Source organism: Bombus pascuorum, unplaced genomic scaffold (assembly GCF_905332965.1).
Source record: "Bombus pascuorum unplaced genomic scaffold, iyBomPasc1.1, whole genome shotgun sequence".
Lineage (NCBI taxonomy): Eukaryota > Metazoa > Arthropoda > Insecta > Hymenoptera > Apidae > Bombus > Bombus pascuorum.
Window position 1 is genome coordinate 265,905 of NW_026869729.1, and position 24,911 is coordinate 290,815.

At 37.6% G+C, this 24,911-nt stretch overlaps 1 protein-coding gene and 2 pseudogenes across 1 annotated transcript; all 3 read left to right on the top strand.

Annotated features, from left to right (window-relative positions):
• The first annotated feature begins 5,108 nt into the window (after positions 1-5,108).
• LOC132915581 (uncharacterized) lies at positions 5,109-6,395 on the top strand. The gene has a single exon (XM_060975428.1). It carries the CDS (start codon positions 5,109-5,111, stop codon positions 6,393-6,395), a length of 1,287 nt encoding a protein of 428 aa, XP_060831411.1.
• Positions 6,396-12,340: 5,945 nt separating this feature from the next.
• On the top strand, positions 12,341-12,459 carry LOC132915590 (5S ribosomal RNA; annotated as a pseudogene).
• Positions 12,460-20,563: 8,104 nt separating this feature from the next.
• On the top strand, positions 20,564-20,682 carry LOC132915591 (5S ribosomal RNA; annotated as a pseudogene).
• Positions 20,683-24,911: the final 4,229 nt, after the last annotated feature.

Sequence of the window (24,911 nt, forward strand, 5' to 3'; positions counted from 1 at the left end):
AAATATGTGGTACTATGTAAGCCGATCCAGATCCTCTCGCTAGCAACGTTACCCTGAGACTGAAACAACTGTCTAAACCAACGTCGGACGTGTACCGCTTATGGTCTTTCCTCGACGCATTCTTTTGTCTATGCGCTTTCGAAGACCTTAGGCGGTTGAGAAACCGAAAACCAGATGTAGAGTTTTCTCAGAAGTGACGATCACTTCAACACCCTCCCTAAAACTCTACATCGGTCTATACAATTATCTCTTTGTAAATATTCGAAGCTTAATTTCGTCAATACCTTTCTCTTTATTATTCAAATTAATTTATTACTCAAAATACTACAAGAAGACTTAACAGATCATGTAGAGTTTTTCCTTTTTTTTTTTTCATGTAATAACCACTTCGATACCCTCCCTAAAAACTCTACATCTTTACAAAAATTACCTCTTAATATCTCTTTTATTTTTCAAACCTAATTTCTGTCTCAAATAGTCAAATCTTGGTTTTGGCAACGCCTTTGTATATATATCTGCCAGTTGTTCTTCGCTTGTTACGTACGTTACATCAATTTCGCCTCTATTGTATAAATCTCGCAAGAAATGATATCTTACATCAATATGCTTACTTCTTTGATGGAATTCCGGATTCTTAATTAATTTCGCGGCACTAGTATTGTCTACATATAGCGTATACTTGAGGATATCTATTTTACATTCAAGAAATATTTTCTTCAGCCACATAATTTCTTTCGCTCCTGAGGCTGCACTGACATACTCAGCTTCTGTCGTAGATAAAGCTATACATTGTTGTCGCTTACATTGCCATGTAATGGCCACATTCGCATACTTACATACAACGCCTGATGTCGACTTTCTTGTGTCTTTGTCGCCTGCATAGTCAGCATCGCTGAAGGTTTCGAGACTACCTGCTTTTGTATATAAGAGTCCCATGTCCGCGGTCCCTTTTATGTAGCGTAAAATTCGTTTGACTAATTTCCACTGTTGCTTATTTGGATTTTCTAAATGTCTCGACGCTATATTTATTGCAAAGCTAATGTCTGGCCTACTTACGGTTTGTAGAAACATTAAGTTTCCTACAGCTTCTCTGTATGGTGCGTTACAATCATTATTGCCTATGTTACTTTCATTCCAATTAGTCTCAATAGGTGTAGAAACACTGTTTGTCTCATTCATATTAAATTTCTCTAATATGCTTTCGATATACCTACTCTGATGAATAAATATCGAACCATCTTCTAGTCTATTAATTTCAAGTCCAAGAAAACTCTTTACTTCTTTCGAACTCGTAATTTTGAATTCTTTATTTAAATTGCTAAAAAATTTATCGATTAGAGATTCGTCTGAGGCTGCTACCAGTCCATCGTCTACGTATATGGTCATCAACATTAATTTGTCATCTTCTCTATAAATATAAAAGCAATTATCTGCGTTACTCTGATAAAATTTTAAATCTGAGATAAATTTTGTGAAACGTTCCGTCCAACATCTTGGAGACTGCTTTAAGCCATATAGGCTTTTTAGCAATTTACAAACGCGATTTGGACCATCATCAAAACCTTTAGGTTGTTTCATATAAATGTCTTCTTTCAGACTTCCATATAAAAATGCGGTTTTAATGTCAAACTGTCCAAGGTGTAAATTATTTTTGGCAGCCATACTAAGCATTAATCTAATTGTGTCAAACCGAGCAACGGGACTATAGGTTTCCTTATAGTCTATGCCTTCTTTCTGTGAACACCCTTTAATCACAAGTCGCGCTTTATATCGTTCCGAATTGTCCGGATTTTGCTTTATCGTTAAAACCCACCAATTGCTAAGTATCTTTTGATCTTTTCGTTTTTCTACAAGGATCCACGTCTTATTTTCATGGTGCGATTTCATTTCATCACTCATAGCCGCTTTCCATAATTCTTTCTTTTCGGATCTCATCGCTTCGTTAAAATCCACCGGTAATTTTTCCGCTACGTACGTTACTGGACTACCATAAAAATCGGTTCGTTTTATTTTGTCTCTATCTCTCAATTGTCTCACATTCTCGTTGGTTACATGAGGTTGTTTTTCATGTTCACTCACTGCGCTTTCATACGTACATGCTCTATCGTTCTGCGTACACACATCTTCGCGCTCGACAATTTTCGGTAAATTTATACTAACGAATTTTGCAGTTTCTAGTTCGGGCTTAAATATTACGTCACGGCTTAATATTACATTTCTTACGGTCGGCACGTATATTCGATACCCTCGTCCGTCATCTAAATAGCCTACCCAATATCCTTTGTTAGCCTTTTTGTCAAGTTTACTTCTCTTTTCCGCAGGTATGTGTGCAAAGCATTCAGTACCGAAAACTCTAAACTTTTCTACATCTGAGGATTTCCCGTACCATAGTTCATATGGTGTTTTATTGTCTTGTCCTGTTGGCCCTGTCTTATTTATGACATGCACTGCTGTGTTCATGGCTTCGGCCCATAAAAACAACGGTAGGATTGGTTTCGAATGTAGCATTGACCGGCCTGCCTCTACTATTGTTCTATTTTCTCTTTCTGCAACGCCATTCTGTTCAGGAGTGTATGGGACGTTAACCGTGTGCCTAATTCCCTGACTTCTTAAAAATTCTTTAACCTCTTTATTTTTGAATTCTTTCCCTCCGTCACTATGAATTTCTTTGATCTTACTATTGAATTGGTTTTCGACTTCTAAACAAAAAGTTTTTAGCTTTTCGATTACTTCTGACTTATGTCGTAAGAAGTAAATCTTCGTGAATTTCGAAAAATCGTCTTTAAATATCAAAAAATACAGTTTCTTTCCTAATGACTCGACTTCCATAGGTCCACATACATCCGTATAAATAATTTCGCGAGGTTTAGTCGCACGCTTGATTTTCTCGTGAAAACTCGATCTATGATGTTTCCCGTATGCGCAACTTTCACAGAAAAAGCTACTATCCTCTACAACTTTTATATTTAAATTCTTTAAGAAATCCTTAACGTGTCTGATGTTTTGATGACATAGCCGTTCGTGCCATAATTGCAACGTATCCGCGTTTGATTCCGCTCTATTGCTAAGATTGCAAACTGACGGTACGATAACTCGCATATCGACCTTATATAAATTTCCGATAACCGAACCTCTTGCTATTACCTTCTTGTTTTGTAGAAATATACATTTTTCCCCATCCTTTAAAATACAAAAGTCTATACCCCTCCTTGCGACAGATCTAATGGAAAACAGATTTCTTTTCATACCTGGTACATATAATACATCCTTCATTGTACATGCTACCCATTTGTCATCCACAAAAGCCTCTACTTTGATTTTTCCTCTGCCGCATGCTTCCATGAATGTACCATCGCCGATCTCTATCTTCACCGTGTTATCGAATTTTTCGAAAACGCTGAACCATTCTTTTCGTCCTGTCATGTGATCCGTAGCTCCTGAGTCGATTATCCAAACATCGTGGTTTGCCGCATGTATCGTTGAGGTGCTTCCTAATAGGCTAATTCCGTTGTCATCACGATTTTGATTTCTGGGTTCCTGGTTGTCTCTACTGTTGTTTCCTTTATTATTTTTGAAGCAATTTTTGCTGATGTGGCCTTTCCTTTTACATATATAGCATCTAAAACAATCTCTTTTTAGATATCCAACTTTTCCACAGTTGAAACAGCTTCGTCCTTGTTTCTCGTATTCAATTTTATTTGATCGCTTCTGCTGTTCCCTTTTACAATTATTACTTTTTGTTACCAGCGCCACCGATGTTTCCTGGTCGTCTTTCTTCCATCTGCTTTCTTCTGTCATCAGTCTGGTACTAAGCCTGTCTAGGGTCATCTTTTCTTCTTCCATTGAATCCCATGCACTGTGAAAGTGATCAAATTTACTCGGTAACGCCGATAAAATGCGTGTTATCAGCATTTTCTCGGCAATTTCACTTCCAAGGGCTTTCATCTTCGCTGCTATTAGTTCCAACTTCGACAAGTTGTGGGACACATTTTCAGATTCCTCCCATTTAAAATTGAAGAACTGCTTCTAGACCATATTTAGATTCTCATTCGACTTCATATTATATACTGCGTTTAATTTTTTCCACATTTCATGTGCTGTTGTGCAGCATAAAAGAAGATCCAACGGTTTTCTTCCTACCGAGGTCACAATTAATTTCCTCGCTAACCGATCTGCCTTCAAAAATCTTTCACGGGCGATTCCCTTTTCTGTACTGTTACCTGGATGACACAGATTCCCTTCACACACGTTGATCAGGTCGTCATCTTCCTCCAAAAGTGTGCGCATAATAAAACGCCACTGGAGCCAATTTTCTTCGCCACGTAACATCTCGATCTTCGCACTTGCTGATTCCATTTTAGCACTATCACTTACTTTACTAAGCACAACACTTCAACACTTTATTCACTTCGCGTTGCTACCTTACAATTTACAGCCCTGGGCCCATAACCTGTTAGGGTTATTCAGTGGATGGAATTAAAGAAATGCGCGAGCAAACTACAAGGTATTGAAAGTGTATATATTGTGAATAATAAATTACAAAATATGTAGTACTATGTAAGCCGATCCAGATCCTCTCGCTAGTGTCACGACCGGCTCACTTTAAAATCGGAGATAAAGATGTGGCGGCACTCGGCGACAATGTATATCGCTGAAGTGCCTAATGAACCATCAACATCCCAACGGTCCTTCCACCGAAGGCTCTAGAAGAAAGAGCGCGTGGCAACGGCCGCGGACGCCTGGCAAATGCGTGGACGGTGGGGATGTTGAGGGATAACAAAAGAAAGCGATCGGATCCGATCGAAAGTAAAAAATCATAAGAGCTTCAGTCTTAAAAGGTCACGCTTAGAGCTCGGAAGTAGATTGTAAAACCAAGTGTTAGAAGAAAAATAAAGTTTCTTTTTTTTATTCTTTTTTGTTGTTCTTTTGCATAATTTTACATGACATTTTGGCGATCCTGCCAGGATAGTGAAAAGTGTTTGTTCGGAAACCAAAAGACATTCATCATCTACGGAAGATAGAATTATTTGGGACTACGGTCATCCGCAACAACAAAGTAACTATCACGAACCAAGCGAAGTGACAATAAAAGTGAAATCAGCGCAATAATGTCTGAGGCAACCGAATCTCAAACTTCAACCTCAACTGACCCAATGTTGCGAGCAATATGGGACAGTATTCAAAAACAGAATGAGAATATTGCCCTTTTACGAGAGGAAATGTTACGTTTGTCTATGCAAAATGACGAAGAGAACAGACACAGGACAGCAGAAATCGAGAATCTCGGGAAAACCGTCGCAGCGCTACGGACTGGGTTCGGATCCCCTGCGACCGATGACTTTGCTTCCATTATCACCGAAGACAATGAAAGTGCGTCGACAGCAATCAATCTCACCGGGAATATGGCAGAAGCACGCAAACTGTCAGGGTTAGCAGCTCCAGACATCCCACCTGTTCACCTCAACATCGAACAACCCGAGGTGGAAGAAAGAGGCTATTTTCCGCCCTCTTCTCCCACTCTACGAGCTAAGGATGCAATACGCTACATCCCAACGCTCAACGGAGATGATGATGTAGGAGTTGAAGACTTCATCAAAGAAGTGAGAAGTATGAAGGATCGCTGTATGGAGCAAGATCTGTTGCTAAAAGCAATAAAAGTGGAAAAAATCGTGGGAAAAGCAGCCCAAAGTATTCGCAACATTCCTATTGAGTGTTACAGTGATCTGTACGACGCACTGAGAAATAACTTAGCAGCACAAGTGACTTCGGATGAGTACCAAGAACAATTACGAGAGTTGAGACAGGGGCGCGAGGAATCAGTGCAAAGTTTTAATATTCGGTTTAGAAGAATACTCAACCGTTTGCTGTACGCAGTAACCAATGAGTACCCACAACCACTGACACGTAAAATTATGACCGAAGAAATCACGAAGAAGACTGTTCGTGTGTACCTAAAGGGACTCAGACGCGACATAGGGCGAATATTATTAAGCAGTGAACCCTTGAATCTTCCGGAAGCTGAAAAAAAGGCAGCCGATGTAGAACGCTACTTGCGAGAAGAACGACAACCTAATTGGTCATGTAATCGCTTACCTTCCGCTAGTAATCGCGCAAACAACCAGCCAATGCAGATGAAGTGCTTCAAGTGCGGAAAGCTGGGACATATTGCCAACAAGTGTCAAAATTTTCTACCACCGAGCCAGCGCGATCGACCACCCGCAAGGATTCAGGCAGTCCAGGAAAGGGACGAAATACAAGGAACAACATCGAACCAGGAGATGGACGAACCGTACGAGACATACGAGTCAACATCGCCACGGGAAGACTACTCGCAATACCTTTGTCAACCCGAACCGAAGAGCGAGTATTTCTGGTCGACACAGGAGCAGGCATAAACCTGGTGAAACGTAACAAAACTGTCAACGCGATACAAATAGGGCCTAAACAAAAATTTTCTATGGGACGAGACAAATACGAAACTAACGAATACGTAACGAAACGAATTTTTGGACAAAATCACATTTTTCACATAGTACCGAACAACTTCCCTATTATCGAAGATGGAATCATTGGGCTACCATGTTTAGAGAAGTATAACTATTCAATATCCAATGACAAAATCCGACTAAACGACAAAACCATTTTATTTCAGAAACCAATACACTTAACTCCTGGAGAAAACAGAGTTCAAACAATCTATCTGGAAGGCAAACCAACTAAAGTATGTTTTATCAACACTGGTGAGCAAAACATTGAAATTTCTAGCAATGTTCAAAATTCTCATGACTTTTCCAACGTATCAAAACTAAAAAGCCTAGTGAGAACAGATCACATTGAAAAACCAATCCGTGAATCCATCGAAAAGATTATTCTCCATTATATTGACATCTTTAATTTAGAAACCGATCTTTTGCCCTGTACTAATTTAACTCAGCACACAATTTCGTTAACTAAAGACAAAATCATTAACACACGATCGTATAGACCACCGGAATGTCACCGTGACGAGATTTCACGACAAATAGGAGACATGTTGAAGAAAAATATTATAGAAGAATCCGAATCTCCTTATAACTCTCCGGTATGGGTAGTTCCAAAAAAATTAGACGCCTCAGGAAAGCAGAAATGGAGGATAGTTATCGATTTCAGGAAACTAAATGAACTCACAGAACAAGACGCTTACCCTTTACCCGATATAGACGACATTTTAACACAATTAGGAAACGCAAAATTCTTTTCGGCACTTGATTTATCCTCAGGATTCCACCAAATTCCAATGAACGAGAAATCTAAAAAATATACCGCTTTTTCGACACCACAAGGGCATTTTCAGTTCAATCGAATGCCATTCGGACTTAAAAACGCACCCGCTACCTTTCAAAGATTAATGGACAGAGCCTTGACTGGACTTGTAGGAAAATACTGCTTTGTTTATTTGGACGACATAGTGATATTCGGAAAAACGATTCAAGAACATAACGAAAACCTCGCGATAGTATTTCAGAGACTCAGAGAATTAGGACTTAAATTGCAACCGGACAAATGTGAATTCGTAAAACTGGAACTAGAATACTTAGGCCATGTAGTTTCATCCGAAGGAGTTAAACCAAACCCCAAGAAATTAGACGCTGTAAAAAACTTTCGATTACCCCGCAATGCCACGGACGTGAAATCATTCTTAGGTTTAGCAGGTTATTACCGCAAATTCATTCGAAACTTTTCCAAAATCGCGAAAAGCCTTACAGACTTAACAAAAAAGGACACACCATTTCATTGGACTGACAAACTCCAGACTAGCTTTGATACTTTAAAAGACAAACTCTGTAATTTCCCAATATTAGCTTATCCAGACTTTAACAAAACCTTTACCTTAACTACCGACGCAAGTAACGAAGGACTAGGAACAATACTGTCACAGGACGGTCATCCTTGTTGTTACATTTCAAGAACACTGAATCCACCCGAACGAAACTATACCACGACAGAAAAAGAACTTCTAGCCATCGTATGGGCCGTGAAAAGATTAAGACAATACTTGTTAGGACGACGCTTCATTATTCGAACCGACCACCAAGCTCTTAAGTGGTTGCACAGTTGCAAAGACCCTTCTAGCAGACTGATCCGTTGGAGACTTAAACTCGAAGAATATGACTATGAAATTGAATATACAAAAGGTAAAGATAACACAGCTGCAGATGCTTTATCCAGAGTTCACGCGGTAACTCGCGACGAAGTAGTTAACCTCGATCTAGTAATTGATCACACTAATTCATTCAACGCATGGAAAGAGAACAACGAAAATCCGAAACTCTTAGAAATTAAACCGAATGACCAAACATTTTACCAATTAACTCGAAACGACTTAGGAGAATACGACGAGACACTTTGGATCAGAAGACTTTACAAAATTCTTAAAGATACAACAAAAATCGGCATAGGAAATAACGATTTCACTGAATTAGAGAAAACGCAGATTAAACTCATGCTAATATATTTTAACGACACGTACAAGAAAATTACTTATGCACCTAATCCCATCTTAAAACTAGACGAAAACGAAATACTACAAGCAATAAAGGAAAACCATAACGACACCGTAGGACATTTAGGGATACAAAAAACGTATCAACGGATCAAGGATAAATTCAAAATTTCCGGACTTTTAGAAAGAGTAGAAAACTTTGTGAAAACATGCGACACATGTCAAAAGGAGAAACTAACACGTATCAGGCCCAAAGAATCCCCACAAATCTCAGACACGCCACTTAACCCTAACGACAAAATCGTTATGGACATCATAGGACCGATGACGAAAACCAAACGCGGAAACCAATACATACTTTCAATTCACGATGAACTTACGAAATATCTGATACTAGTTCCCCTTAAAACGCAACGAACTGAATCCATAATTAATGCGCTCATTGAACACTATATTTACATATTTTCGGCACCAAAAACGATCCTAACAGACCAGGGACAAAATTTTGTTAGCGATTTAATGACGAAATTTGAAGAAGCTTTTAAAATCAAACACATCAAAACAACTTCATTTCACCCACAGAGTAACGGATCTCTCGAAAGAACGCATGCCTCAGTTAAAGATTTAATTCGTACTGCATTACACGACAATGACAAAGAATGGGACGAAGTACTTAATTTTATTTGTTTAGGGTACAACACCGCGAAACATGAAGGAACAGGATTCTCTCCCTTTGAATTGACCTTTGGGCGAAAAGCTAACTTACCTTCCGCAATATCCAAATTCCCCACACTTACGTATGATGATATGTACTCACTTTGGCAAAAACAACTGAATAAATATTGGGAAACAGCTCACAAAACGCTTATTCAGAATAAGCAACGATACAAGCGAGACCAAGAAAGAAAGATTGTTAAAACTCAGACCTTGTTTAGAAAAGGAGACTTTGTTTTAATTCACAACGACCATAAAAGAGATAAGTTGCACATTGAATGGTTAGGACCTTACAGGATTAACGATGTGAAAACTCCTTATTACATTATTTCTATCGACAATGCTAAGAAAAAGATACATGGTAACCGACTGAAAGCGTACTTTTTTCAGGATAATGCTGACCCTAGCACTAGTAATAATACCCTTAATTAGATGCCTTGAATTCACGGGATAGGAATTACGCTTTGTAAACAAACCCAACCAATTCACGATCGAAAACTACAACATGATTACGCCTCTGAAATTGTTAGCTTCCCGAACACTAACAAATATTGTAAAATTGCTATATTTAAGATTAACGAAATAACTTTTGTACCATTACATGCAGAAAACCAATTCATAATGATCCCTAAAAAAAAAGGGGGGTAAACATATCCTTCGATCTACATTTAAATAATTCCATTCTACTAAGATCTTAGAGGACCAAGATCAATCTAACCAGGGGGGTATGTCACGACCGGCTCACTTTAAAATCGGAGATAAAGATGTGGCGGCACTCGGCGACAATGTATATCGCTGAAGTGCCTAATGAACCATCAACATCCCAACGGTCCTTCCACCGAAGGCTCTAGAAGAAAGAGCGCGTGGCAACGGCCGCGGACGCCTGGCAAATGCGTTGACGGTGGGGATGTTGAGGGATAACAAAAGAAAGCGATCGGATCCGATCGAAAGTAAAAAATCATAAGAGCTTCAGTCTTAAAAGGTCACGCTTAGAGCTCGGAAGTAGATTGTAAAACCAAGTGTTAGAAGAAAAATAAAGTTTCTTTTTTTTATTCTTTTTTGTTGTTCTTTTGCATAATTTTACGTGACACTAGCAACGTTACCCTGAGACTGAAACAACTGCCTAAACCAACGTCGGACGTGTACCGCTTATGGTCTTTCCTCGACGCATTCCTTTGTATATGCGCTTTCGAAGACCTTAGGCGGTTGAGAAACCGAAGACCAGATGTAGAGTTTTCTCAGAAGTGACGATCACTTCAACACTAATTAATTTTAAAATGATACTTAATTATCGATAGATAGTGCATTTTATGTTTATAAACGTGAAAAAAACAATTTTCGTTTCACCGAACTATGGTTATCCCACAATATATGTATCATTAATATATTATAAGGAACTATTCGAATATACGTACAAAATCGTTTTTATGCGTATTTTTACATACAACTTTTATTTACTTTAAATTATTCCAAATTTGAGGATAAAATTATGCAGACTATATACACAGAAGAAAGGGGATTAATTTTACCATATACTTCATTTGAAAGAAAGTTGCGTGAACTTCTCATGACGTAAAGTGTAAAAATTTAATAGAATGTAGATACAGTTTTCTATTATCGTTACAGATAAGAAATTTGTTAAACACTGATAAAGTTAAAGCCATTAATAGTGGTTGCAGCAAAGATTTGTTATTAATTCAAGATGAATAGGTTTCAAACAAAAAATTCCAGTTACTACTTATAGATTTGATTTTATAAAAAAAAACAAGAAATTAAAAATTTTATAAAAAAGTTTATTCGCATTAAAAATATTATATTTTATCGCATATCAGAATTTTAGATCTTACGTTTAAAATAGTTTTTTTTTACCTTTTTTTGCTTGTAAAGTTATTACATTAATAAAAATGTCAGGATCGGGTTAACTGAATTGATCGTGTAGTAAAATATCGATCCAAATATCTTGGAATCATTAAAAAAAATGCTTTTTTTATTGTGAAAAAATGATACTTTATTACCGTTAATCATTTAACTGTAATATTGGCTATAATATTTAACAATAATATTTCTAGTACATCAACATTAATATACGTTCTAAATAATATGTGAAGAAATTTGAGGTTAGGTTGGAAGATATCTACACCGGAAATGACGCCTGCAAAATGGCGCACGTGATTGGTTAGAAATTAACCGCAGAACATCTTCATACGCTATTGATTATTTCCTGTAAATGAGGAATTTTAATATAATGTACAAAGTATATAAGATTTTGCATTAAAATTGTCGCAAATATTTTTAAAAATTAATTGGATTGTAGTATTTTTCAAAAATCATAATAATGTAAGATTCTATATGGAATTACTTTCTATCGTTCGCGCATAAGACCAGTACGTAACGACAAGCTTGAGGGTATATAAAGCCACCATCAGACGCGCAACGTAGGCATTTGTCGAGTCGTCTGCAAGCGGAGAGGATCTTATTTTGCTCGACAGTTTCAAACATTTTGTTTGTTGTGTGAACCTGTTCTATCTTGTTCTACAACAATCACGAGCCATATACAGGTTAGTGTACTTATTATTATAATTTATTCATTAATTAGGTGAAATAGTTTAGGAAACAATAAGAAAACAATATCGTAACATCGACACTGTGTTAACCTCGAAAAAGAGGACATTTGCATTCCTGCAAATTAAGAAAATTACGAAGCCGTCGTCATGGCAAAGTCTAAGAAGAGAGTTTGTGATATTGACGCCAAGCCAAGTAGTACTAAACGATTAGCATCTTGGATCAGAAGAATCCGCAGTAAAAAATCAAGGTATTGCCGAAATCGCAGACGCGATTTACGGATTGAAGCAATGCTGACGTGTGCTCTCTTCAAAGCTGAAAATGAATTACGCATCAAGCAATCATCTAAAGCTTTAAAATTGCAGAAACTTAAAGAAAAATTATTGAAGAAGGAAAATTGTATAAATTACGAACGCTGCGATGATGAAGGCACGTCTCAGCAGAGCAATCCCTGGAAAGAGCCTGATTTGTGTCCTGAATTGAGAAGTTTAGACGATTTCATGTCTAAGCTATCAGAAGTAAAAGTACCAGTACGACGCTGAAGTAGTGGGAAAAATGCAAACCTTCAGGTTATGAAGACCGGCCAACGCCCAAGACGCGTTGAGTGCACTCGTTCCCGTCCGATCACGAAAGTTAAGCAACGCCGGGCACGGATAGTACTAAGATCGGTGACCGCTTGGGAACTCCGCGTGGTGTTGGTTTTTTTCAGAAGGAGATCAGCCCAGTATTTGAACTGTCTAAGAAGATGACGCGAGCAGTAACTGCCCGAAGAGGAAGATACAGCGGGGCATGAAAGGACAACCCTGATGACTGCCGCCTGGTATTACCGGGGTTGTCTGCCCTCAAAGCAGAGGAAGAAGGAGGAGTGGTTTTTTTAGTGGGTATGGCAACAACATCCGCGCGAGTCCCACATAACCCAGTGATTCGGGTCACTGGGCATGCGTAACAGCATTTTCCCCTACTCATGCAAAAAAAAAAAGGTTATGAAGACCTGGAAGCTTATGTGACTACTTTTACAAGAGGATAATTTCTCGCAACGTTTTATCCACCAAATGCATAGAGATCTCTACAACAACTATATGCAATCTGGAGCGATTATGGAGCACCGTGTATCACGTCGGTGCTGCAGGAATAGAAATCGCATTACTATTCTGATGTATATAAGGATTTTTTTAATTTACAGCTTCACCGTTTGAGATGACATTTGGACAGACGGAGGGAGGGAGTTGGTGTTGTCAACGATGCTGAAGCGTACCACACGATTGGGGACCCTATGTTCTCTAGTCTCTGCACCTTTCATTGGTTTGGTTTGTAAACTGTATCGTGACCGATGCATTCGGGACCTTTACAATTTTTTGTGGTAATATAATTTTGTAGTAATATAATTTTGTAGTAATATAATTTTGTAGTAATATAATTTTGTAGTAATATAATTTTGTAGTAATATAATTTTGTAGAAGTATAATTTTGTAGTAATATAATTTTGTAGTAATATAATTTTGTAGTAAAATAATTTTGTAGTAATATAATTTTGTAGTAATATAATTTTGTAGTAAAATAATTTTGTAGTAATATAATTTTGTAGTATTAATGAGCGTTCGAAATATATTTGAAGAATGTTTGATTCGATATTTTTTATTTTCAAAAGTATGGCAATTTACACAAAACATTACGTATTTTGTATGTCTTAGCGTTTAAAGAAAATTTGTATTGCATGGTAACTTATAGATTTAATAGTACCGTTTCGAATATTCTCTCCATTATTCTGAACGTCGAGATTTTGTATATATTTCCTTAATGTTAATTAACAGTTTTGTAGACTTTTGAATAAATAAAAAGGAATTGATAAAATTTGGAAAATGTCAAAAATTTTCCTGCGATCTTCTAATTCGCCATATTAGTCCTTTTCAGTCCAGCATACTACACATAACAAAATTCTGTCGCAGGCAAGAGATCCGCACATGTGTCCAGGCTGTTGGCCGTCATCGGCGACATTATTTCGCCTGTCTGTGTATGAGATAAGGAGTGACGACAGACGATTGGTAGGGGATAAACAAAGGGGAAAATTGTTTGTTTTTAGCAAATCGTGCATGAAGTTTTCTGACTGACGATGAGTCGCACCATAATCACTTTGTACATAAACGTCTCATCACTCCGTGTTTCCGTATCTTGAACATCCAAGCATCAACTAATTCCAAAATCGTCTGACGCGCGATACACATAGGCTTATTGTGACAAGCTACAGCAAATTATAGCAAGTTTTATTTGGTGAGCTCTAATCTCTTTTGTTCGTTACCTGTGCACATGTGTTTTCTCAGGTCCAGAAAAGTTTTTTCAACGCTTGTACCACCAAGTTGTATGTGAGTTACTCTGGCTTGTCAATATGCCTTGTTCAAAGTTGAGAGCTGGATACTGTCACAGCTCTCTATCTTCCCATGTAATTATGATAATAGGAGCTTTATGAGGTATGGAGTAAATTGAATGCGTCTTTGTTGAATCTAGATGATCCAGAATGGCGAATTGTTACAAGTAGAACAACTAATCAAAGTAATAGACATACACATATATGAAATATGTTTCATATGGATAGGAAATTACTTTGAAATTTGACAAGCATTGCAATAAATATGTTGGTTCGGAAGTAATATTACTAGATACTTATTTTTACAGATTGCAATATTCTCTTCACTAATTCATAGATTGATCTTAGAACAAATGAAGAACTTTACATGTTATTGGATTAACAAATAAAATGTATTGTTCCTCACAAATGGTATGCAGAGGAGTAATGAAAATAAAAGACAGGTGTATATTACAGTTCAAGTGACGCGAGAGACTGAAATACTATTTATACAAATTGCGGATGGATGGATACTGTGAAAAATCTTTCACATACTGATTGTAGGAAAGCAGAGATGGAAAATGAAGCAACGTATTTTAAAATTGAATCCCTAAGTATAGCATGTAGATAATATTTTGAGTGTTGATGGAGGACAAAATTATGCACATTCCTTTTTCAATTCCAAGGAATTGCATCATCGATGAGTCGGTTGTCAAAACATGATGGAAATAGCTCATTGTTAATTGAACAAGTTTGATATAATTACACAACCTAAAGATTTAACTTGAAATTTGTTCGAAGAAATTTACTTTTACTTATACGTGATGTCAAGTGCGGTATTAAGTATCATGCTTTCATAACTATTGTTTTAAATATTTTTGTGTTGAAATATTGTCGTTTCGGTGTCTGTTCTGTACTACAGGAGTACCCGAAATAATTTTACTCGTCGTGTACAGTTAAACAACTACAGGCAGTTGATTCTATTCCTGGAACGCGTTGGATTCGTGTTTACGTGGTACGTTGATTAGAATGATTTAGAGGTGGTTTACTGATGCCAAGCAAGGTAGATATCATTTCCGAACTACCACTGGAGGTTTCGCACTTGTTACTTCGAAAATTGGATCCCTCCTCCCTGCAGAGCGCCGCGCTTGTCTCGCGCAAATGGTTGAACATATGCAGATCCGACAAGTGTCTTCGGCGGACAGCAAGAAGTCACATCCGGCGTACGAGAAAGGGGTTCAGGATGGGGTTCCTCGGAACCACAGCCGCTAAAGCTGCCGAACAACAATCAAGGAGTAGAGTACGAGGTGCGAGGAACCTACGACACGAAGTAGGCTTATCCACTGCTCGTACGACGGTCATCGTTCGAAGGTTACGTGGTCCTCCGAAAATTTCGATGCGAAATCGTCCTATCGATGTTGAACCGCTAAAATGTATTAGACTGTAATTGATAGTATGTACCTTAATTCGACAGTTTGATTTTGCGAGAACACGAAACTGCCTTGTCCTACGAAAATGATTCAGAACTGTAGCGCAAAGCTTGAAATAAAATGGTGCCATTGAGACGGCAATTTGTTTCAGCCGCGGCAGTTTTCTACAGAAATATCGACAATGTAACTCACATTGACGCTCAGTCGTGTACCGCGTTACACTCTATCTGTGGACTAGAAAGGGTCTTGGCCGCCTTCGTGAGAAAGCCGTACCGTCTTTCGTGTTAACGGTGCACTCGCTCTGACAAGTGGGTTTCAGGACGGGCGGCGAAGTTTCCTTCGAAGAGCTTGCCCACTTCATTACATAAGAGCATCGGGCGATACGAGGACGACGAGAACGTCGGTCGTGCCGCCCTTCAGAAGCTGTACCAGCCTCACCATGCGCTTTATCCGACGAGAGGCTCCCTCCCACTGACACCGTGAAATAAGTGTCGTAGCTTGGGGGCAATTATCCGCGTCCTCTCCGCTAATACCCGTCCGGAGATACCGTCCGTACCAGGCGCTACGTCACGGCAGGCTATCCTCGTCGTCCTGCATCTCCCCGCATGTTTATAGACTGACGGAGCGTCATACTCGATTTTGTGATGGCGTGAACGTTATTCAAATATGTAATAACGTTACCAAACCCACTATAACTATAAATTACTTTCCCACAGAACTTCGACTCATTCTATATCTTGGATAGTTCACAAGTACGTATGCGCGAGATATATATTTCATTATAGAAGCCCTGAATCAAGTATTGAATTTAAGAGGTAATGGTTTGTAGCCTTAAGTACTGAAACTTATTCTATAATGGGAGCAACTGCCACAAATAGGAATCTAATCATTCTAACTAAAGACAAATTCTATCGACGAAATATTTAGTATGTAATTATAATATAAATTATACAATCATATAGTATAGTTTAATGTCATCATTAATTTCTATATTCATACAATACCGCATATCATTTGCAAATGTATATTTTATACCAAGTAGTATTGCAATTGTGCCACTCGGAAGACAAACTTATTAATTCCATCTTCCGATATTACCTGTACTTATATAGAAATATAATACTAAATACTAAAATATATCATAAGTATTTCATATTTGAAACAACAGTAAACCGAACGGAATTAATCTGTTTGACTTCTATGCGGCTCAAGTCACGTATCAATATATGTACATTATTCTGTAGTTTTAATATTTTAAGCGTGCATTGTGCACAGGACAATTGTCTTCAATAAATTTTGCAAATCTGTTTATAGTAAGTGAGGGATCATTAGGCCAAAGAAAAATAAGGCGACTTTTAAAAGATGCAATGAAACTTGCTTCTGCTGAACATGGACTATGAAGGTCGAACATCTTCCCGTTTATTTTGCAATTAAATACATATTCGCCTTCCGCATTCTGGCCTGTGTGCCTGCTGGATCAGGCTGGCAAGCTGTTGGAGAGGATTGTGGCTGCCCGACTCGAGTCACATCTGTATGGACGTGCTCCGTCGATCGAAATATCTGATACTAGTTCCCCTTAAAACGCAACGAACTGAATCCATAATTAATGCGCTCATTGAACACTATATTTACATATTTTCGGCACCAAAAACGATCCTAACAGACCAGGGACAAAATTTTGTTAGCGATTTAATGACGAAATTTGAAGAAGCTTTTAAAATCAAACACATCAAAACAACTTCATTTCACCCACAGAGTAACGGATCTCTCGAAAGAACGCATGCCTCGGTTAAAGATTTAATTCGTACTGCATTACACGACAATGACAAAGAATGGGACGAAGTACTTAATTTCATTTGTTTAAGGTACAACACCGCGAAACATGAAGGAACAGGATTCTCTCCCTTTGAATTGACCTTTGGGCGAAAAGCTAACTTACCTTCCGCAATATCCAAATTCCCCACATTTACGTATGATGATATGTACTCACTTTGGCAAAAACAACTGAATAAATATTGGGAAACAGCTCACAAAACGCTTATTCAGAATAAGCAACGATACAAGCGAGACCAAGAAAGAAAGATTGTTAAAACTCAGACCGTGTTTAGAAAAGGAGACTTTGTTTTAATTCACAACGACCATAAAAGAGATAAGTTGCACATTGAATGGTTAGGACCTTACAGGATTAACGATGTGAAAACTCCTTATTACATTATTTCTATCGACAATGCTAAGAAAAAGATACATGGTAACCGACTGAAAGCGTACTTTTTTCAGGATAATGCTGACCCTAGCACTAGTAATAATACCCTTAATTAGATGCCTTGAATTCACGGGATAGGAATTACGCTTTGTAAACAAACCCAACCAATTCACGATCGAAAACTACAACGTGATTACGCCTCTGAAATTGTTAGCTTCCCGAACACTAACAAATATTGTAAAATTGCTATATTTAAGATTAACGAAATAACTTTTGTACCATTACATGTAGAAAACCAATTCATAATGATCCCTAAAAAAAAGGGGGGGGGGTAAACATATCCTTCGATCTACATTTATATAATTCCATTCTACTAAGATCTTAGAGGACCAAGATCAATCTAACCAGGGGGGTATGTCACGACCGGCTCACTTTAAAATCGGAGATAAAGATGTGGCGGCACTCGGCGACAATGTATATCGCTGAAGTGCCTAATGAACCATCAACATCCCAACGGTCCTTCCACCGAAGGCTCTAGAAGAAAGAGCGCGTGGCAACGGCCGCGGACGCCTGGCAAATGCGTTGACGGTGGGGATGTTGAGGGATAACAAAAGAAAGCGATCGGATCCGATCGGAAGTAAAAAATCATAAGAGCTTCAGTCTTAAAAGGTCACGCTTAGAGCTCGGAAGTAGATTGTAAAACCAAGTGTTAGAAGAAAAATAAAGTTTCTTTTTTTTATTCTTTTTTGTTGTTCTTTTGCATAATTTTACGTGACACTAGCAACGTTACCCTGAGACTGAAGCAACTGCCTAAACCAACGTCGGACGTGTACCGCTTATGGTCTTTCCTCGACGCATTCCTTTGTATATGCGCTTTCGAAGACCTTAGGCGGTTGAGAAACCGAAGACCAGATGTAGAGTTTTCTCAGAAGTGACGATCACTTCAACACTAATTAATTTTAAAATGATACTTAATTATCGATAGATAGTGCATTTTATGTTTATAAACGTGAAAAAAACAATTTTCGTTTCACCGAACTATGGTTATCCCACAATATATGTATCATTAATATATTATAAGGAACTATTCGAATATACGTACAAAATCGTTTTTATGCGTATTTTTACATACAACTTTTATTTACTTTAAATTATTCCAAATTTGAGGATAAAATTATGCAGACTATATACACAGAAGAAAGGGGATTAATTTTACCATATACTTCATTTGAAAGAAAGTTGCGTGAACTTCTCATGACGTAAAGTGTAAAAATTTAATAGAATGTAGATACAGTTTTCTATTATCGTTACAGATAAGAAATTTGTTAAACACTGATAAAGTTAAAGCCATTAATAGTGGTTGCAGCAAAGATTTGTTATTAATTCAAGATGAATAGGTTTCAAACAAAAAATTCCAGTTACTACTTATAGATTTGATTTTATAAAAAAAAACAAGAAATTAAAAATTTTATAAAAAAGTTTATTCGCATTAAAAATATTATATTTTATCGCATATCAGAATTTTAGATCTTACGTTTAAAATAGTTTTTTTTTACCTTTTTTTGCTTGTAAAGTTATTACATTAATAAAAATGTCAGGATCGGGTTAACTGAATTGATCGTGTAGTAAAATATCGATCCAAATATCTTGGAATCATTAAAAAAAATGCTTTTTTTATTGTGAAAAAATGGTACTTTATTACCGTTAATCATTTAACTGTAATATTGGCTATAATATTTAACAATAATATTTCTAGTACATCAACATTAATATACGTTCTAAATAATATGTGAAGAAATTTGAGGTTAGGTTGGAAGATATCTACACCGGAAATGACGCCTGCAAAATGGCGCACGTGATTGGTTAGAAATTAACCGCAGAACATCTTCATACGCTATTGATTATTTCCTGTAAATGAGGAATTTTAATATAATGTACAAAGTATATAAGATTTTGCATTAAAATTGTCGCAAATATTTTTAAAAATTAATTGGATTGTAGTATTTTTCAAAAATCATAATAATGTAAGATTCTATATGGAATTACTTTCTATCGTTCGCGCATAAGACCAGTACGTAACGACAAGCCTGAGGGTATATAAAGCCACCATCAGACGCGCAACGTAGGCATTTGTCGAGTCGTCTGCAAGCGGAGAGGATCTTATTTTGCTCGACAGTTTCAAACATTTTGTTTGTTGTGTGAACCTGTTCTAGCTTGTTCTACAACAATCACGAGCCATATACAGGTTAGTGTACTTATTATTATAATTTATTCATTAATTAGGTGAAATAGTTTAGGAAACAATAAGAAAACAATATCGTAACATCGACACTGTGTTAACCTCGAAAAAGAGGACATTTGCATTCCTGCAAATTAAGAAAACTACGAAGCCGTCGTCATGGCAAAGTCTAAGAAGAGAGTTTGTGATATTGACGCCAAGCCAAGTAGTACTAAACGATTAGCATCTTGGATCAGAAGAATCCGCAGTAAAAAATCAAGGTATTGCCGAAATCGCAGACGCGATTTACGGATTGAAGCAATGCTGACGTGTGCTCTCTTCAAAGCTGAAAATGAATTACGCATCAAGCAATCATCTAAAGCTTTAAAATTGCAGAAACTTAAAGAAAAATTATTGAAGAAGGAAAATTGTATAAATTACGAACGCTGCGATGATGAAGGCACGTCTCAGCAGAGCAATCCCTGGAAAGAGCCTGATTTGTGTCCTGAATTGAGAAGTTTAGACGATTTCATGTCTAAGCTATCAGAAGTAAAAGTACCAGTACGACGCTGAAGTAGTGGGAAAAATGCAAACCTTCAGGTTATGAAGACCGGCCAACGCCCAAGACGCGTTGAGTGCACTCGTTCCCGTCCGATCACGAAAGTTAAGCAACGCCGGGCACGGATAGTACTAAGATCGGTGACCGCTTGGGAACTCCGCGTGGTGTTGGTTTTTTTCAGAAGGAGATCAGCCCAGTATTTGAACTGTCTAAGAAGATGACGCGAGCAGTAACTGCCCGAAGAGGAAGATACAGCGGGGCATGAAAGGACAACCCTGATGACTGCCGCCTGGTATTACCGGGGTTGTCTGCCCTCAAAGCAGAGGAAGAAGGAGGAGTGGTTTTTTTAGTGGGTATGGCAACAACATCCGCGCGAGTCCCACATAACCCAGTGATTCGGGTCACTGGGCATGCGTAACAGCATTTTCCCCTACTCATGCAAAAAAAAAAAGGTTATGAAGACCTGGAAGCTTATGTGACTACTTTTACAAGAGGATAATTTCTCGCAACGTTTTATCCACCAAATGCATAGAGATCTCTACAACAACTATATGCAATCTGGAGCGATTATGGAGCACCGTGTATCACGTCGGTGCTGCAGGAATAGAAATCGCATTACTATTCTGATGTATATAAGGATTTTTTTAATTTACAGCTTCACCGTTTGAGATGACATTTGGACAGACGGAGGGAGGGAGTTGGTGTTGTCAACGATGCTGAAGCGTACCACACGATTGGGGACCCTATGTTCTCTAGTCTCTGCACCTTTCATTGGTTTGGTTTGTAAACTGTATCGTGACCGATGCATTCGGGACCTTTACAATTTTTTGTGGTAATATAATTTTGTAGTAATATAATTTTGTAGTAATATAATTTTGTAGTAATATAATTTTGTAGTAATATAATTTTGTAGTAATATAATTTTGTAGAAGTATAATTTTGTAGTAATATAATTTTGTAGTAATATAATTTTGTAGTAAAATAATTTTGTAGTAATATAATTTTGTAGTAATATAATTTTGTAGTAAAATAATTTTGTAGTAATATAATTTTGTAGTATTAATGAGCGTTCGAAATATATTTGAAGAATGTTTGATTCGATATTTTTTATTTTCAAAAGTATGGCAATTTACACAAAACATTACGTATTTTGTATGTCTTAGCGTTTAAAGAAAATTTGTATTGCATGGTAACTTATAGATTTAATAGTACCGTTTCGAATATTCTCTCCATTATTCTGAACGTCGAGATTTTGTATATATTTCCTTAATGTTAATTAACAGTTTTGTAGACTTTTGAATAAATAAAAAGGAATTGATAAAATTTGGAAAATGTCTACAATTTTCCTGCGATCTTCTAATTCGCCATATTAGTCCTTTTCAGTCCAGCATACTACACATAACAAAATTCTGTCGCAGGCAAGAGATCCGCACATGTGTCCAGGCTGTTGGCCGTCATCGGCGACATTATTTCGCCTGTCTGTGTATGAGATAAGGAGTGACGACAGACGATTGGTAGGGGATAAACAAAGGGGAAAATTGTTTGTTTTTAGCAAATCGTGCATGAAGTTTTCTGACTGACGATGAGTCGCACCATAATCACTTTGTACATAAACGTCTCATCACTCCGTGTTTCCGTATCTTGAACATCCAAGCATCAACTAATTCCAAAATCGTCTGACGCGCGATACACATAGGCTTATTGTGACAAGCTACAGCAAATTATAGCAAGTTTTATTTGGTGAGCTCTAATCTCTTTTGTTCGTTACCTGTGCACATGTGTTTTCTCAGGTCCAGAAAAGTTTTTTCAACGCTTGTACCACCAAGTTGTATGTGAGTTACTCTGGCTTGTCAATATGCCTTGTTCAAAGTTGAGAGCTGGATACTGTCACAGCTCTCTATCTTCCCATGTAATTATGATAATAGGAGCTTTATGAGGTATGGAGTAAATTAAATGCGTCTTTGTTGAATCTAGATGATCCAGAATGGCGAATTGTTACAAGTAGAACAACTAATCAAAGTAATAGACATACACATATATGAAATATGTTTCATATGGATAGGAAATTACTTTGAAATTTGACAAGCATTGCAATAAATATGTTGGTTCGGAAGTAATATTACTAGATACTTATTTTTACAGGTTGCAATATTCTCTTCACTAATTCATAGATTGATCTTAGAACAAATGAAGAACTTTACATGTTATTGGATTAACAAATAAAATGTATTGTTCCTCACAAATGGTATGCAGAGGAGTAATGAAAATAAAAGACAGGTGTATATTACAGTTCAAGTGACGCGAGAGACTGAAATACTATTTATACAAATTGCGGATGGATGGATACTGTGAAAAATCTTTCACATACTGATTGTAGGAAAGCAGAGATGGAAAATGAAGCAACGTATTTTAAAATTGAATCCCTAAGTATAGCATGTAGATAATATTTTGAGTGTTGATGGAGGACAAAATTATGCACATTCCTTTTTCAATTCCAAGGAATTGCATCATCGATGAGTCGGTTGTCAAAACATGATGGAAATAGCTCATTGTTAATTGAACAAGTTTGATATAATTACACAACCTAAACATTTAACTTGAAATTTGTTCGAAGAAATTTACTTTTACTTATACGTGATGTCAAGTGCGGTATTAAGTATCATGCTTTCATAACTATTGTTTTAAATATTTTTGTGTTGAAATATTGTCGTTTGGGTGTCTGTTCTGTACTACAGGAGTACCCGAAATAATTTTACTCGTCGTGTACAGTTAAACAACTACAGGCAGTTGATTCTATTCCTGGAACGCGTTGGATTCGTGTTTACGTGGTACGTTGATTAGAATGATTTAGAGGTGGTTTACTGATGCCAAGCAAGGTAGATATCATTTCCGAACTACCACTGGAGGTTTCGCACTTGTTACTTCGAAAATTGGATCCCTCCTCCCTGCAGAGCGCCGCGCTTGTCTCGCGCAAATGGTTGAACATATGCAGATCCGACAAGTGTCTTCGGCGGACAGCAAGAAGTCACATCCGGCGTACGAGAAAGGGGTTCAGGATGGGGTTCCTCGGAACCACAGCCGCTAAAGCTGCCGAACAACAATCAAGGAGTAGAGTACGAGGTGCGAGGAACCTACGACACGAAGTAGGCTTATCCACTGCTCGTACGACGGTCATCGTTGGAAGGTTACGTGGTCCTCCGAAAATTTCGATGCGAAATCGTCCTATCGATGTTGAACCGCTAAAATGTATTAGACTGTAATTGATAGTATGTACCTTAATTCGACAGTTTGATTTTGCGAGAACACGAAACTGCCTTGTCCTACGAAAATGATTCAGAACTGTAGCGCAAAGCTTGAAATAAAATGGTGCCATTGAGACGGCAATTTGTTTCAGCCGCGGCAGTTTTCTACAGAAATATCGACAATGTAACTCACATTGACGCTCAGTCGTGTACCGCGTTACACTCTATCTGTGGACTAGAAAGGGTCTTGGCCGCCTTCGTGAGAAAGCCGTACCGTCTTTCGTGTTAACGGTGCACTCGCTCTGACAAGTGGGTTTCAGGACGGGCGGCAAAGTTTCCTTCGAAGAGCTTGCCCACTTCATTACATAAGAGCATCGGGCGATACGAGGACGACGAGAACGTCGGTCGTGCCGCCCTTCAGAAGCTGTACCAGCCTCACCATGCGCTTTATCCGACGAGAGGCTCCCTCCCACTGACACCGTGAAATAAGTGTCGTAGCTTGGGCGCAATTATCCGCGTCCTCTCCGCTAATACCCGTCCGGAGATACCGTCCGTACCAGGCGCTACGTCACGGCAGGCTATCCTCGTCGTCCTGCATCTCCCCGCATGTTTATAGACTGACGGAGCGTCATACTCGATTTTGTGATGGCGTGAACGTTATTCAAATATGTAATAACGTTACCAAACCCACTATAACTATAAATTACTTTCCCACAGAACTTCGACTCATTCTATATCTTGGATAGTTCACAAGTACGTATGCGCGAGATATATATTTCATTATAGAAGCCCTGAATCAAGTATTGAATTTAAGAGGTAATGGTTTGTAGCCTTAAGTACTGAAACTTATTCTATAATGGGAGCAACTGCCACAAATAGGAATCTAATCATTCTAACTAAAGACAAATTCTATCGACGAAATATTTAGTATGTAATTATAATATAAATTATACAATCATATAGTATAGTTTAATGTCATCATTAATTTCTATATTCATACAATACCGCATATCATTTGCTAATGTATATTTTATACCAAGTAGTATTGCAATTGTGCCACTCGGAAGACAAACTTATTAATTCCATCTTCCGATATTACCTGTACTTATATAGAAATATAATACTAAATACTAAAATATATCATAAGTATTTCATATTTG